This window comes from Rhodotorula toruloides (assembly GCF_000320785.1).
Source record: "Rhodotorula toruloides NP11 unplaced genomic scaffold Scaffold2, whole genome shotgun sequence".
In the NCBI taxonomy this organism is placed as follows: domain Eukaryota; kingdom Fungi; phylum Basidiomycota; class Microbotryomycetes; order Sporidiobolales; family Sporidiobolaceae; genus Rhodotorula; species Rhodotorula toruloides.
Window position 1 is genome coordinate 87,911 of NW_015622962.1, and position 11,963 is coordinate 99,873.

General features: G+C 61.8%; 5 protein-coding genes across 5 annotated transcripts; 4 read left to right on the forward strand and 1 right to left on the reverse strand.

Moving 5' to 3' along the window:
* Nucleotides 1–58: 58 nt before the first annotated feature.
* RHTO_02701 (uncharacterized protein) lies at nt 59–1,352 on the forward strand (the record flags this gene model as incomplete). Its single annotated transcript, XM_016416375.1, has 4 exons — nt 59–230; nt 288–400; nt 612–1,256; nt 1,311–1,352. The coding sequence occupies 4 exons, from the start codon at nt 59–61 to the stop codon at nt 1,350–1,352; spliced, it is 972 nt and encodes a 323-aa protein (XP_016276094.1).
* A 378-nt stretch (nt 1,353–1,730) lies between these two features.
* On the forward strand, nt 1,731–2,942 carry RHTO_02702 (uncharacterized protein; the record flags this gene model as incomplete). Its single annotated transcript, XM_016416376.1, has 5 exons — nt 1,731–1,830; nt 1,884–1,996; nt 2,052–2,144; nt 2,207–2,821; nt 2,901–2,942. 5 exons carry the CDS (start codon nt 1,731–1,733, stop codon nt 2,940–2,942), a joined length of 963 nt encoding a protein of 320 aa, XP_016276095.1.
* Nucleotides 2,943–3,193: 251 nt separating this feature from the next.
* On the reverse strand, nt 3,194–5,903 carry RHTO_02703 (zinc finger, C2H2-like protein; the record flags this gene model as incomplete). The annotated part of the gene is made up of 5 exons (XM_016416377.1): nt 3,194–3,429; nt 3,536–3,632; nt 3,688–3,752; nt 3,869–5,081; nt 5,139–5,903. 5 exons carry the CDS (start codon nt 5,901–5,903, stop codon nt 3,194–3,196), a joined length of 2,376 nt encoding a protein of 791 aa, XP_016276096.1.
* Nucleotides 5,904–6,272: 369 nt separating this feature from the next.
* Nucleotides 6,273–7,440, forward strand: RHTO_02704 (protein of Calcipressin family; the record flags this gene model as incomplete). The annotated part of the gene is made up of 2 exons (XM_016416378.1): nt 6,273–6,559; nt 6,690–7,440. 2 exons carry the CDS (start codon nt 6,273–6,275, stop codon nt 7,438–7,440), a joined length of 1,038 nt encoding a protein of 345 aa, XP_016276097.1.
* A 2,855-nt stretch (nt 7,441–10,295) lies between these two features.
* Nucleotides 10,296–11,840, forward strand: RHTO_02705 (regulator of G protein signaling superfamily protein; the record flags this gene model as incomplete). Its single annotated transcript, XM_016416379.1, has 4 exons — nt 10,296–10,577; nt 10,637–10,688; nt 10,774–11,194; nt 11,255–11,840. 4 exons carry the CDS (start codon nt 10,296–10,298, stop codon nt 11,838–11,840), a joined length of 1,341 nt encoding a protein of 446 aa, XP_016276098.1.
* Between the last annotated feature and the right edge of the window lie 123 nt (nt 11,841–11,963).

Genomic DNA, 11,963 nt, shown 5'->3' on the forward strand with positions numbered 1-11,963 from the left:
CCGGCGGAAAATCCGCGGATCCTCAAGAATCTCGTCGTGACGCCGTCAGCCGCTTTCGATGGCTGAGCTCGGCGCTCGCTCTGCTCTGCTCTTGCTCTCTCCTGCTTACTCGTTGTTCAGCTCGCACCAGATGGCTTCTCTTCCGCCTGATCGCCTCGACGCTGCCGATGTTCTCGCAGCTGTCGTTCGAATCCACCACTCACTCATCCACTTCGACCACGCCTTCGTAGGTACGTGTCGCGCACTGCTCAGATGCCCATGAACCATCCTCGACGTATTCTATGCAGGATTGGCCGGTACGATTGTCCGCTTGACGCATACCTTCCAGCGCACCGAGAGGATCCGGAACTTCTTCGAGCGCGACGACTTCCTCAAGATGAGCTGGCTTGCGTCAAACCAGGTGCGCAGATTTCTTCATCCCCTCGGCAGAAGTTTACCTCGTACCCTCCTGCAGCGTCTGCTCGTCCACGTTCGCCCTCACCAGTTCGCACAGGCTTGTCAAACCGTGCGGGCTGTGCCGACACAAGAGACTGGGCCTGGGACAGCGGTACAAACTCCCTCTCGACCCGCCGTCACTTCCGAAACCGGGGCTGACGCCGTGTTGTGCGCAGACTTTCGCTGTCGACATCGCATCACAACACGAAACCCGTCCCCGCACTGTCCAATTCATCCTCGCCCAGCAGGTCGACCCGCCAATACCCTCAAGTGGCGTTTGGCGCCGAGAGAGCTGCACAATCGAGTCGGAGGCCGACGGACACAACGAGCTGTTCATCCCGACCGAACTTGCCGTCACGGCGACACTTCGGCGTCTCCAGCCTGTTTTCGACTGTCCAGCGTACGGGAGATCGCAAGGCTTCACCGAGAACCACCCACCTCCTCTGCCTCATGATCTTTTGGCACTCCACGCCGAATGTCAGGTTCAGCTCGCGCTCGACGACCTCCGCTGCTCGAGCGCTGGCTTCTTGAGCCGGACGGCCTGGCAGCGCGACATTTCTCGCTTGATGTCGGCGCACGAATACGCCGAACGTGCCGAACGGCTTCGAGCGATACTCGTCGCCTCGACACCCGCCAGAGTTGACGGGGAACAGCCGCTCAACCGTCTCGTCTGGGAAGCGGCAGTCATGGAGGACGAGCTATGCGGTGCGCCAGCTGAGGGCGTCAGTGAAGAGGAGCGGAACCGGTCGGCAAAACGTCAACTCGCGAAACTTGTCCTCGGCTGGAAGGACGTCGTCGAACTGCTGGGCAGGCTCTTCTCGGTAAGCCGTTCGTCCTCTTTCATACAGTGGCCTGACTGACGCACATTTCCTCAGATCCCGTACCCTTCGGCACATGTTCCTATCGCGCGCACCTGAAAGCACCCCTTCCGACTCCCCTTCACTCGCTCATCCCTGCCGCGACATGTTCGTATCCGTGATCAGGCTGCGATGCAGAGACGAGTGGAGCCGCTCGCCGCAGGGTTGGTCGCGACGTGAGAGTCCTGTATTTGACTCGGGACCTTCCCAGCTTCGCGCCGCTCGCTCCGCTGTCTCGCTTCAAAGCCGGCCCACGCCATCTTCGACTAGCTTTATGTCGCTGAGCTCGACTCAGAAGTCCTGCTGCGAGTTGTCTGCGGCCACGCCTCGACGACCTCCTCTTCCTCTTCCGGAGGGTCCGCGGATCTGTCAGGGTGGCCTCGGTGGCTGAAGCTCTTCACTCTCTCCTCTCCACGCTTTCTGCTTACTGGACCCGCCATGGCGTCGCGCGCGGAGGAGCGCACTGACCATGTCGACCTGCTCGGCGCGATCCTTCAGGTCCACAGACTCCTCGCCGGCGTCGAGCATGCGTTCGTCGGTGCGTAAGCGCTCGCTGACCAGTCGCCCCGCCACTTACGCACTCTCTGATAGGTCTCGCGGGCACGATCGTTCGCCTCAGCAAGGTCTTCCAGCAGACGGATCACCTTCAGCACTTTCCTGAGCGCGACAACTTTCTTGAGCGGAGGTGGCTCGTCCCGCAGAAAGTGAGCGGCCAGGCAGCGTCTCTCATCATTGAGCTAACGATGGGCCTCGTTGCAGCACCTGCTCGTGCACGTCAAACCACACGAGTTCACGGCTGCATGTGAAGCTGTCGGCGCTTCGTCGGTTCCCGATGTCGATTCAACACCTGCGGTAGCCCTTTTCTAGCTCAATCCGTCAGCAAGAGCCTCACCTGAGTCCGTCACCACCTGCAGGAATTCACAGTGTCGGTCAGGTCGACGTATGAGGAACACCAGCGCACCGTCACCTTCCGCTTCAACCTCGCAAAGCAGGTCGACCCGCCTATCCGCCGAGACGGGACATGGCCCAGAGATATCTGCGCTATTTACGTTGGGCAGGGTGTGCACGAGCAGAGGCTCGAAGTACCAGCGGAGCGCGCCGTCTACGCAGCAGTTCGACGACTTCGCCCACTCTACGACATTCCGCGCCATGAACTCGCCGCCGGTTTCAATGAGCATGAACCGCCGCCAGTACCCGACGAGCTGCTGGCCTTTCACATAGAATGGCAAGTGCAAATCGCGCTCGACAACCTTGGGCGTTCCGACCTCGGCTTTCTAGACCCTTCTGCGTGGGATCGCGACGTCTCTCGCCTAATGTCAGAGACGCAGTATGCCGAGCGAGCCGAGCGTCTACTTGCGGTGCTTGTTGCATCGCTCCAGCACACACCCGACGGAGACGAACCGACGAACCTCCTTGTCTGGCGTGCGGCTCGGCAAGAGGATTCAGAGACAGGTCTGGTCCAACGCAATGCAAGCGTCAAGCTGCGTCGTCTCGCCCGCCTTGTCGAGGAATGGGAAGCGGTCCTCAAGGTGGTCATGCAGCGGTTTGCGGCAAGTGACCTCCCCTTCTCCTTGATTGGACGCCAACCTGACTGCCTGCATCATTCAGCGTCCGTACCCGTCGCAGCACCACGCTCTTCGTCGGGACTAGGCTGCGCGACTTTGGGCGAGCAAGGAGTTCGCGAGTTTGGGAAGGTTCGCAGTGGTCGTCCTGGAATCGTTGTTCTCCTCTCCGTCCAAGCAGCGTAGAAGCGGTTTGTCAAGAGAATACTGGAACTAGATCAGCTGAAGCGGAGGACTAGCGCAAAAGACGAAGAGCTGGTCTTGAGGATTTTCACCAAGGAAGCGCGGAGAGCTTGAGATGGGGGGCCAACGGCAACGCTTGCGTATAGAGAGCTCGCTCTACGATGCTCCTCCCACTTCGCCCTTCGCGCCCCTCTTCCGCCGCTCATGCACCTTCGCATGCCTCTTCAGCTGATCGCTCCTCGCGAACGACTTGCCGCACCCAGGTTCGGCGCAGGTGTAGCGGCGCTCCGAACCGTGCGTGCGGACATGCTTCGAGAGGTTGGACGATTCGGAGAAGGCGGCGGTACAGCCGGGGTGGGTGCAGACGAAGGGGCGGTCGCCAGAGTGGGTGCCTGTTGAGCGATGGCGAAAAGCGTCAGGGAGCATTCCACCTGTACTTCAAGCTCGACCCAATGCCGTGTGGAGTAAGAGGTGAGCAAAAGAGGCGGGACGACTCACGCTTGTGGATCGTCAATGCCGACGCGAGCGCAAACGACTTGCCGCAACCTGGATGATCGCAGACGTACGGCCGCTCTTGCGTATGCACGCGCATGTGCTGGCAACAAGTATGTCAGCGGGAGAGGTGAAGAACGAGGGCAAGGCGGACGAACCTGCGCGAGCGTGAGCGATTCCGAGAAGGTCTTGCCGCAGACGTCGCAGGCGAAGGGGCGGTCGCCTGCGCCGGAATCACAAGCACGAGTCAGCTCCGCTCATTCCAAGGACCAGGTGAGCAGCTTGTGCGAGCACCGCCCCGCACCGGACCGGAAGAACGGAAGCCAACGCGCAACTCACCCGTATGCATCTGCAAATGCCGCATCACCTTCTGCCTCTGCCTAAACACTCCCTTATCCTCCCTCTCCTCCCTCCTCCTCTCCCACTCGCCGTCCCCCAAGACCTCCGGATCCTCGCCCTCCTCGAAAGCCGCCAAACACGTGCTCCGCTCGCACCCGTCCCATTCGCACGTGTAGCGCGCCTTGCCCGCCCCAACGTGTGCCGTGGAGAGGTGTTCCATCAGGAGGGAGGTGGTGGGGAAGGTGAGGGTGCAGTGGCGCCAGTGACAGGCGTGAGTGTGAAGGGGAGGGGAAGAGGCGGAAGTCGAAGCGAGGGGAGGGGGAGTCGAAGTCGAAGGTGCTGCGTCGACGTCGCTTGGCGGAGAGATGGGCGTGACAGAGACGGACGCTTCGCGGGAAGCAGTGACGGCGATCGAAGGAGGAGGAGAGACGGCGCCGCTCTGACACGCATGAGGCGCCTCGCCGACCCGCAGCTGTCGCTGCTTCTCCCGCTTCGCTGCGACGGCGTGTGCATGCGCTGCGCCGTACGGATGCCGGTGCAGAGCGTGCGGGCGAGGATGGCGATGGAGATGCGTGTGCGAATGAGCGTAGATGTGAGTGTGCTGGAGCGGAAGCGCAGACTGCCCCGTCGATCCGGATGGAGGCGGGAGGGAGCCGGATGAGGCGGGGAGCGCGGAGGTGAGGACCGAGAGAAGTGCCGCCGTGAGCGCATCTGCGTGACCGCCATGACCCGACGCCTGCGCCTGCTGCACGAGCTGCAGCAGCGCGCTCCGCGCCAGACTCGACGCTCCTGCCGACGATGACGGCGCTGTGTCGGTCGGGCTGACGAGGTGTGTACCGAGGACATGCATCGTCAACTCGTCGTGTGAGACGAACGAGAGGGCGCAGTCTCGCCAGCCGCAGCTGAACACAGTGGAAGGGGAGGCGAAGGTCGCGGACCGGTTCGGAGGAGATAATGTCGCAGACGAAGAAGCGGGTGTGGGAGGCTGGAAAGTCGAGCGAAGGAGCTGGTCGAGAGCTGCGGCGGAATCGAGAGCTGAAGGGACAGGGTGTCGATGGGAATGGGCGTGAGAACGGGTATGAGAGGGTTGAGAGGGTTCATGCGAGTCGGCGCAGTGGATGTGCTGCGGAAGTTGCTGATGCTGAAGGTGCGTCGTCGGATCGAAGGTCGAAGGCTGGTCGTGCAAGACGGTGTCGCAGCAGCAACAATTGAGCTGCGAGCGGCAAAGTCAGTGGGTCGTCGCACGGAGGAGGAAATGAACAAGACGCACGATTTCCTGGATCGTCTGCTCATCCAGCCCGTGCAAGAGACTGTCCAAATCCCCCATCTGCTCATCTCCGTTCTTCGCCTGTTCGTGCAGGACCCCCTTTCCCTTCCCATCGGACGCAGCCGTATGTCGCTCCTCGTCGTTCGTCGTGATCAAGCTGAGGCTCTCGACGCAAGTCGGACAATCGTCGGAAACGGGCGCAGGAGGAGGAAGACAAGTCGGGTCGGTACAGCCGGCATGTATCGCTGACGGCGCACAACATGCGTCGACGAGGGGGAGGGCGGCGCATTGGAGGCAGTCGTCGCCGGAGATGGACGTCGAGGAGGAAGAAGGTTGCGCAGAGTCGAGTTGGAGCATCTGGTCCCACGGTACGCCGTCTCCCGCCGTTGCGCTCGGTCCTGCGCTGCCTAGCGTTGCGTGCGCTCCTGCGACCGGCGACAAGCACTCTTCGGCGTCGCAACACCATGCCAGGTGCGACTTTGCAGCTGACGCTGCTGCGCTACCCGTTCCTGACGTCCCCGCCGCGCAGTCCAGGCACTCTTCTGCTACGTTCCAGGCTGCAGGAAATGGCGAGACGAAGGTTGACGAGCCGTGCGAGAAGGAATGGGCGAAAGTCGAGGATGCGGGAAGGCAGGAAGGGTCGGTAGGTGGGCAACAAGCGAAGGTTGGCGGCGGCGGACAGGCTGGACAGGTCTGAAGACAGTCTGTGCAATCTTCTGCGCCTGCTGGAATGGCCGAAGTCGAGGCGATGGGCGTGTGCGAGGCCATTGATGGCGAGGAGGAGAGGGAGGCGATTTCTCGGCAGCGGTCGCTCGAGCCGGCGTGGGAGCGCCGTCCGTTCGCTGATCGTAGAGCTGGAGCCCGTGTAGCGTGTCTGTAGCGCCCCTAAGCGGTGGTAGCAAGTGAGGAGGAGATGTCGCGGGAAGAGGACCCTCTCGGGCGTCTGGTTCCACCTCAACACCTCGTAAAGTGCACGTTTGTCGGGCTGAGTTACCCAAACAAGTACTCACGGATCCAGCAGGACTATCCAAAAAAATCGGCAGGTCGAAGTGAGCGAGTCGTGTGGTCGTCACCTCGCTCGCCGTCGCTCTCACTTGCTCACACACGCTCAAGTCGGCTGGAGAGCAGCTGTGCGGCATGACAGCGACCTCGACGCCCAAGCGGCGGACCAGACGACCCCCGCCAGCGCCAACAAACGTCCTCGTCCTGGTCCTCCCGTCGCTGCTCTTCTCCTCCGACCTCCTCCCGCTCTTCCGCGCACACTTTGCGTCGTACGGGACACTGCACGCATGGACGCCGCTCGAGAAGTTCGGCAGGGTCATCTGCGTGTATGACGACGAGGATGAGGCGCGCAAAGCACGAGACGAGATGGATGGGTTCGTGTGGGAGGAAGACGGCGACGAGGGCTTGCCAAACGGCTACGAGTGAGTAACAGCAGTCCATTTAGCGCGACTAAGCCATCAGCCGGCCCACCTCAGCGTGTTCACCTGGCTTCACTCGACTCTCGAGCTGACCTCGCTTCTCTCGCTCCTTCCCTTCACTCGCGTCATGTAGACCGACCCCGATACGCGCCTACTATGGCCCGACTTTCCCAACAGAACGACTAGCCTACCTTCAAAAGTCGCAAACCACTGCAGCGACGCACCTCGAAGTCCCCTCGTCCGGCAAAAATTTCCTCATCTCGCCGCCTGGGTCGCCGCCTGTCGGGTGGGAACAAATCGAGGAGGACGAGCCGAACCGGAGGGTTTGGCATGAGGGCGAGGAGCCTCGCTCGAGAGGGGGCGAGGTCGACTTTGAGGAGCTGAAAAAGGCGGGAGGGGGAAAGGATGACAAGTGGGCGGATGAGCTGGCAAGGGCGTTGAGGTTCCTCAGTGTTGACAGCGGAGGCGGCGAGGACGAGGCGGACGAGGACGAGGTGTTGGGCGACGCGTCTCCACCGTTCAACGCCGACGAGGACGGTACTCCCTCTACCAAACTCGTTCTCCACCCTGCGCCTATACCGTCCTTCGCCGTCTCTTCCTCATCATCATCACCTGCCGTACGACCAGCCGTTACCATCTCCTCCCCACACGCCAGTTCCTTCCCCTCCTCTTCACCTCACGAATCTCCGGCTTCTCCTACCGGCACTCCTCCGCCGGGCGCAGCCAAGATCTCTTCCGTCAAGGCGACGATCGAGTCGATGCTCGGTCGCAAACGGAGCTTTGGTGACCTGCGCGGCTACGAGGCCGGCTCGAACGGCTTTGGCGCGGCTGTCGAAGGAGGAGGAGCGAGGATCACGCCAACCGCTCGACCGCCTCTCGCTTGACTCGATCCCGTGAGTCTCTCCTCCCTTCATCGCTCGGGAGGTCACGGCGGCGCGCATGACCGCAAGGATGTTCAAACCAAGATTTCTGTTCACCCTAGACCCGGCCTCTTCGGAGGTCGGGCCATGCGGAGAACACTTTTTGTCCTTTGTTCTACTTTACCTGATGCGGAATGGCGCTGTGCGCTTGGACGGGGTGGGCGAGGCGAGGCGAGCAGGGCCTCGAGACGGACGAGCAGCTGTACTGACTACCGCGCTCCTCCGCCCTCACAGATCCTCATCCGACGCCAGCAAGTGCTCGAACGCGACAAGTTTCGTCGCTCATCCCGCAACAGTCAGTATCCCCCTCCTTCCCACTCCTCGCCCTCCTCCCCTCCCCCTCACATGATGTCCAATATTTATTGTCCTCGAACGCTGGCGCTACGACCATCCGGACGTCTTACGGACCCTTTGCGCCTTTCAGGCAACGAGGTTGTGCCGGCTTCGGTTGTGCGACTTGTCGTCATGCGAACAACCTTTAACCCTGACCTCTCCACTCGCCGACCACCTCCTTCCGCTCAGCACAAAGCTGCGTCAGAGTGCACCGGTACTGACGTCTCGCTCGTCGATCCCGTAGATCCTGGCATCCTCCCGCACCGAAACCGGAACGTCCTCGACGAGGTGAGTCATCCTTCCCTCCTTCTCCTTCTCCTGCTCGGCCCGCCCCGCTCGCTCGCTCGATATGATGCAACAACATCTCAGACCTGTACCGATCCCTGTCCCCGCTACGGCGCGGGACGAGGTGAAGGACAAAACGATTTGCCTTTTTTTCGCTGATCCCTCGACACAAGTCTGTGGGCGAGCATGCGATGCGAAGTGGAAAAAGAGTGTCGTGCTGACCATCGTTCCCTGCGTCACAGAGTCACCTTGCTGCCGGCGAGACCATGCTTCTCTCGGCAACGGACGTCCGTTACTTTCGTGAGTCTCGCTTTCCTCCCTGCTTCCTTCCCTCTACCCTCCCCTCCTCCGCCGGCGCCGACACACATGATGAACAAACATCTCAGACCTGTACCGAGTTTTCCGCCTCTCACGAAGGGGCGGGACAGGACGGACAACCCATGTTATTGCCTTTTTTCTCTGATCCACTTCGTCGTTCGCCCTCCTTCGCTCGTCGTCTTCGCCTGGGCGTGTCGTTGTGACGGAGCGGGAGCTGACCAGCGTTAGTCCGTACGCGCGAACAGGATCCTCTCCCCTCTTTCGCTCGTAGATCTTCCTCATTTCTTTCCATCCTTCGCATTGTCGCATACACTTCTTCGCATTGCATCCATATTACCGCATCCTGCGCAGTCAGCTCGTGCGAAGTCGAGATAAGTCGCGAGCATCCCACGTCGTGCGCTTCTACCTGTCCTTGTACCTCTCGCCCGCGACTCGCGCACACGACTCGAATCCGCTTGCCGGTTCTGCTAGCGCCCTCCATCAGCTGCTGCTCGCGTCTGAGCCTGCTGCACACCGTCCGACAGCCTTGCTCGTCGAGTTTGCCCCTCGTCCGCTGGAAAGCGATGAAGACGGGAGCCCACCACAAAACGCTGGGCGGCAACAAGCTTTGACGGAGCGTAGAAGCAACGGGCTCAGGTCCACTCAGCCTGCCATCCCGTCAAACGGAGTGCGACGCGCGCTGAGCAGGCCCTGAAAGCGTTTGCCTCTTCCTCTCGCTCCGCCTCTCGTCTGCCCCGTCGTTCCGGCTGAGAGGCACGCCAAGGAGCTGCTTGAGCTGCTTGGGATGCCTGTCTCCTCCTCCACCGTCTCGCACGCCGCCAGCCCGCCTCTAAACGACACCAGCGCCCCTTTCCCTCCCTTCTTTTCTGCAGAAACGACTCCCCTCATCTACTGCCGCGACGAGCCCCTCTGCCCCAATGATTGCACCGTCATACGGGCCCGATAGTCGACGCCCAGCCTACCCGCAGCCAGTCTCGACGATTGCTCAGACCAGCGACGATCCGGCGTGCTGCTCTGGGCAACTGAGCGGAGTGGTTCGAGCTAGTCGCTTTCCTTCCCTGATGCACGGGTTGGATCGTCGCTGAGTGGATAGAGCGGGAGGACATGGGAGAATGAGCGGCTGGAGTTGGCACGAGACTGTCATCACGGCGTCCAAGCCGGACGGTTCCCTCGAGCATTGTCGAAGGGACGAGCACGAGATGTACACGGATTGAGCGATAGCAGGGTTATACCACGGGCGAACTCGCTCGTCGTGGCTGATGAAGGAGGAGACGAGCACTTTGGGACGGCGACGTAGCGACGACTTTGCCGCTTCCCCAGACTGGGAGGTCACGCCACGCGTGAACAAAGCGTGCCGGTGCAGGCTCTGCCGACGCGCAGCCAGACGCTGTTCTCATTGAGCAGTCGACGGTCGGTCCTCGACGAGGTCGGGTGCGCTGGCGGTTTGCGGGTTCCGGGCCAAGCAGGATCGCTGGGGTTGGAGAACGAGCTGCGTCGACGCAAGACTGCTCAGGATGTCCGGAGAAGGGACAACGCGGACAAGTGAGGCGTAATGAAGCGTCCGAGATGGGAAGGTGTGGAGGTCGAGGCACGGCGGCAGAGGCTGCTCCAGATCTCGCAGTGCCCGGTCAAGTGCAGACCTCGACTTTGAGCACTTTGAGCTCTCCTGCGCCGTCGACCTGCTCCTCGTCCTCGAGCCACTCTCGCCTCTTCCCTTCCTCTCGCTCGTTGCTGCATTCCACGCACCCAGCGCGCACGCTCCCTCGCCACACTCACTCATCACTCTTCTCATCTTCTAGCGCCTCGTCGCCAGAGATCGCTCGTCTTTTACCGTCCTCTCGCGCCTCTCCCTCTTCCCTTTCCGCCCGACAACGTCGTCGAGAATGGCCTCGCTCGCCCCGCCTTCGTCGTCTGCGCCTTCCAAGGCCCACCGCAACCTCGATGTTCCTCGCCCTCAGCCGGCGTCCTCGCGCCCTCGCAAAGCGCCGCACCAGCTCCCCGTCTGGAACCTCGCCAAGGTCCCGTTCCGCCTCTTTTCGCCGCCCAAGGCGACTGGCATGGTCGGATCGGTTCGCTCGCTCAAGGCGACGCCCATGAGCGACGTCCGCCTCGCGGATGTCATTGCCAACAAACACCTCTCGCCGCTCTCGCTCAAGGACTTTGAGGTGCGTACTTCTGCGACGCCCTTCCCTCCCCTGCGACGACTGACATCCTCGGTCTGCAGGGCTACCTCGTCTTCAAGGAGTACTCTGCCGAGAACCTCTACTTCATCCTCTGTCAGTCTCCATTTCGTTGAACTTCCCAATCAGGAGAACTCGAGCCAATTCGTCGTACTGACGCCTCCTACGCTCCGTACTGCAGGGCTCAACGAGTACGAGAAGGAGTACGCGGCGTACATGAAGGATTCGTCGATCCCAAAGAAGGAGGCCCAGCCGACGCTCAACACGGACCCGTCCGCTCCTCGCTCGGCGGCGCACTTGCCCGAGTACCTCGCAGAGTCGCTCCGTCGCGGCCTCGACGTCTTCTTCGCGCCCGACGGTCCTCTCGAGCTGAACCTCCCTCGCGCGACTCGCGACCGCATCCTCGTCGAAGCGGGTAACTCGGGCGACCCCAACGACTTTGCCGAGGCTCGCGACATCATCGAGCACTCGCTCAACCGCTCGCTCGCCGCGCACACCAAGACTTGCGTCGCCAACGCCGGCCCGCGCCGTCTCGTCTTCTGCTGGTCTCTCGGTTGCTTCGTCTTCCTCCTCGGTCTTATCCCTCCCTTCGTCGGCATCTTGTGAGTTGGCGAGCTTCCTTGAAGCGCAAGCCAACGATACTGACGGTTCCGCGCTTGCAGCGGCCACCACGCTCGCGGATACCGCGCAATCGGTCTTCCCTTCCTCGGCCTAGGCATGGCTATCATGGTTATGGCCGTCAACCGCATCTGTGCCGTCATCTGGCTCCTCGGCGAGGACCGCCAGCTCCTGCCCTGGGAGCTTGCATCGCCGACCGTCACCTCCGGATCGATCGTCCCTATCAACTGCCCGACCACTCCTTCCTCGACCTACTCCTCCTGGGACGACGAATCCTCGTACGGCGACGACTCCAAGTCGCCCGAGTCGTCTTTCCGCACGCAGACCTCGGCCAACCCGTACCCGTGGGAGAAGCAAGACGCCGAGCTCTCATCGACTCCCGCCGTCGCACAGGTCGACTTCACTCCTTCTTCGCCCACCGCTTCGTCTCGTCCGCCTTCGTACCGTTCGGGGGGCACCACCTCGCGCGGCGTCGTCCCCGGCTCGGCACCCGTCTTCGGACCCGTCACCAGCGTCTTCTCGCCCGACGTCGCACGAGCACAGTGGCGTCTCGCTGTGTACGCTCTCGGCATCGGTCTCCTCACCGTCTGCACCGTCGGCGTCGTCCTCATGGCCGTCCCCAACCAGTAAACGCCCATTCAGCACACTCGTTCATATCATATCCGCTCCCCTTCCTTTTCCGCCCTCCTTAGTCGCCCTAGTTTGCCCCGTCGTTTTTTATCACATCCCGGTTCTGTATCATTCGGTGCGCGC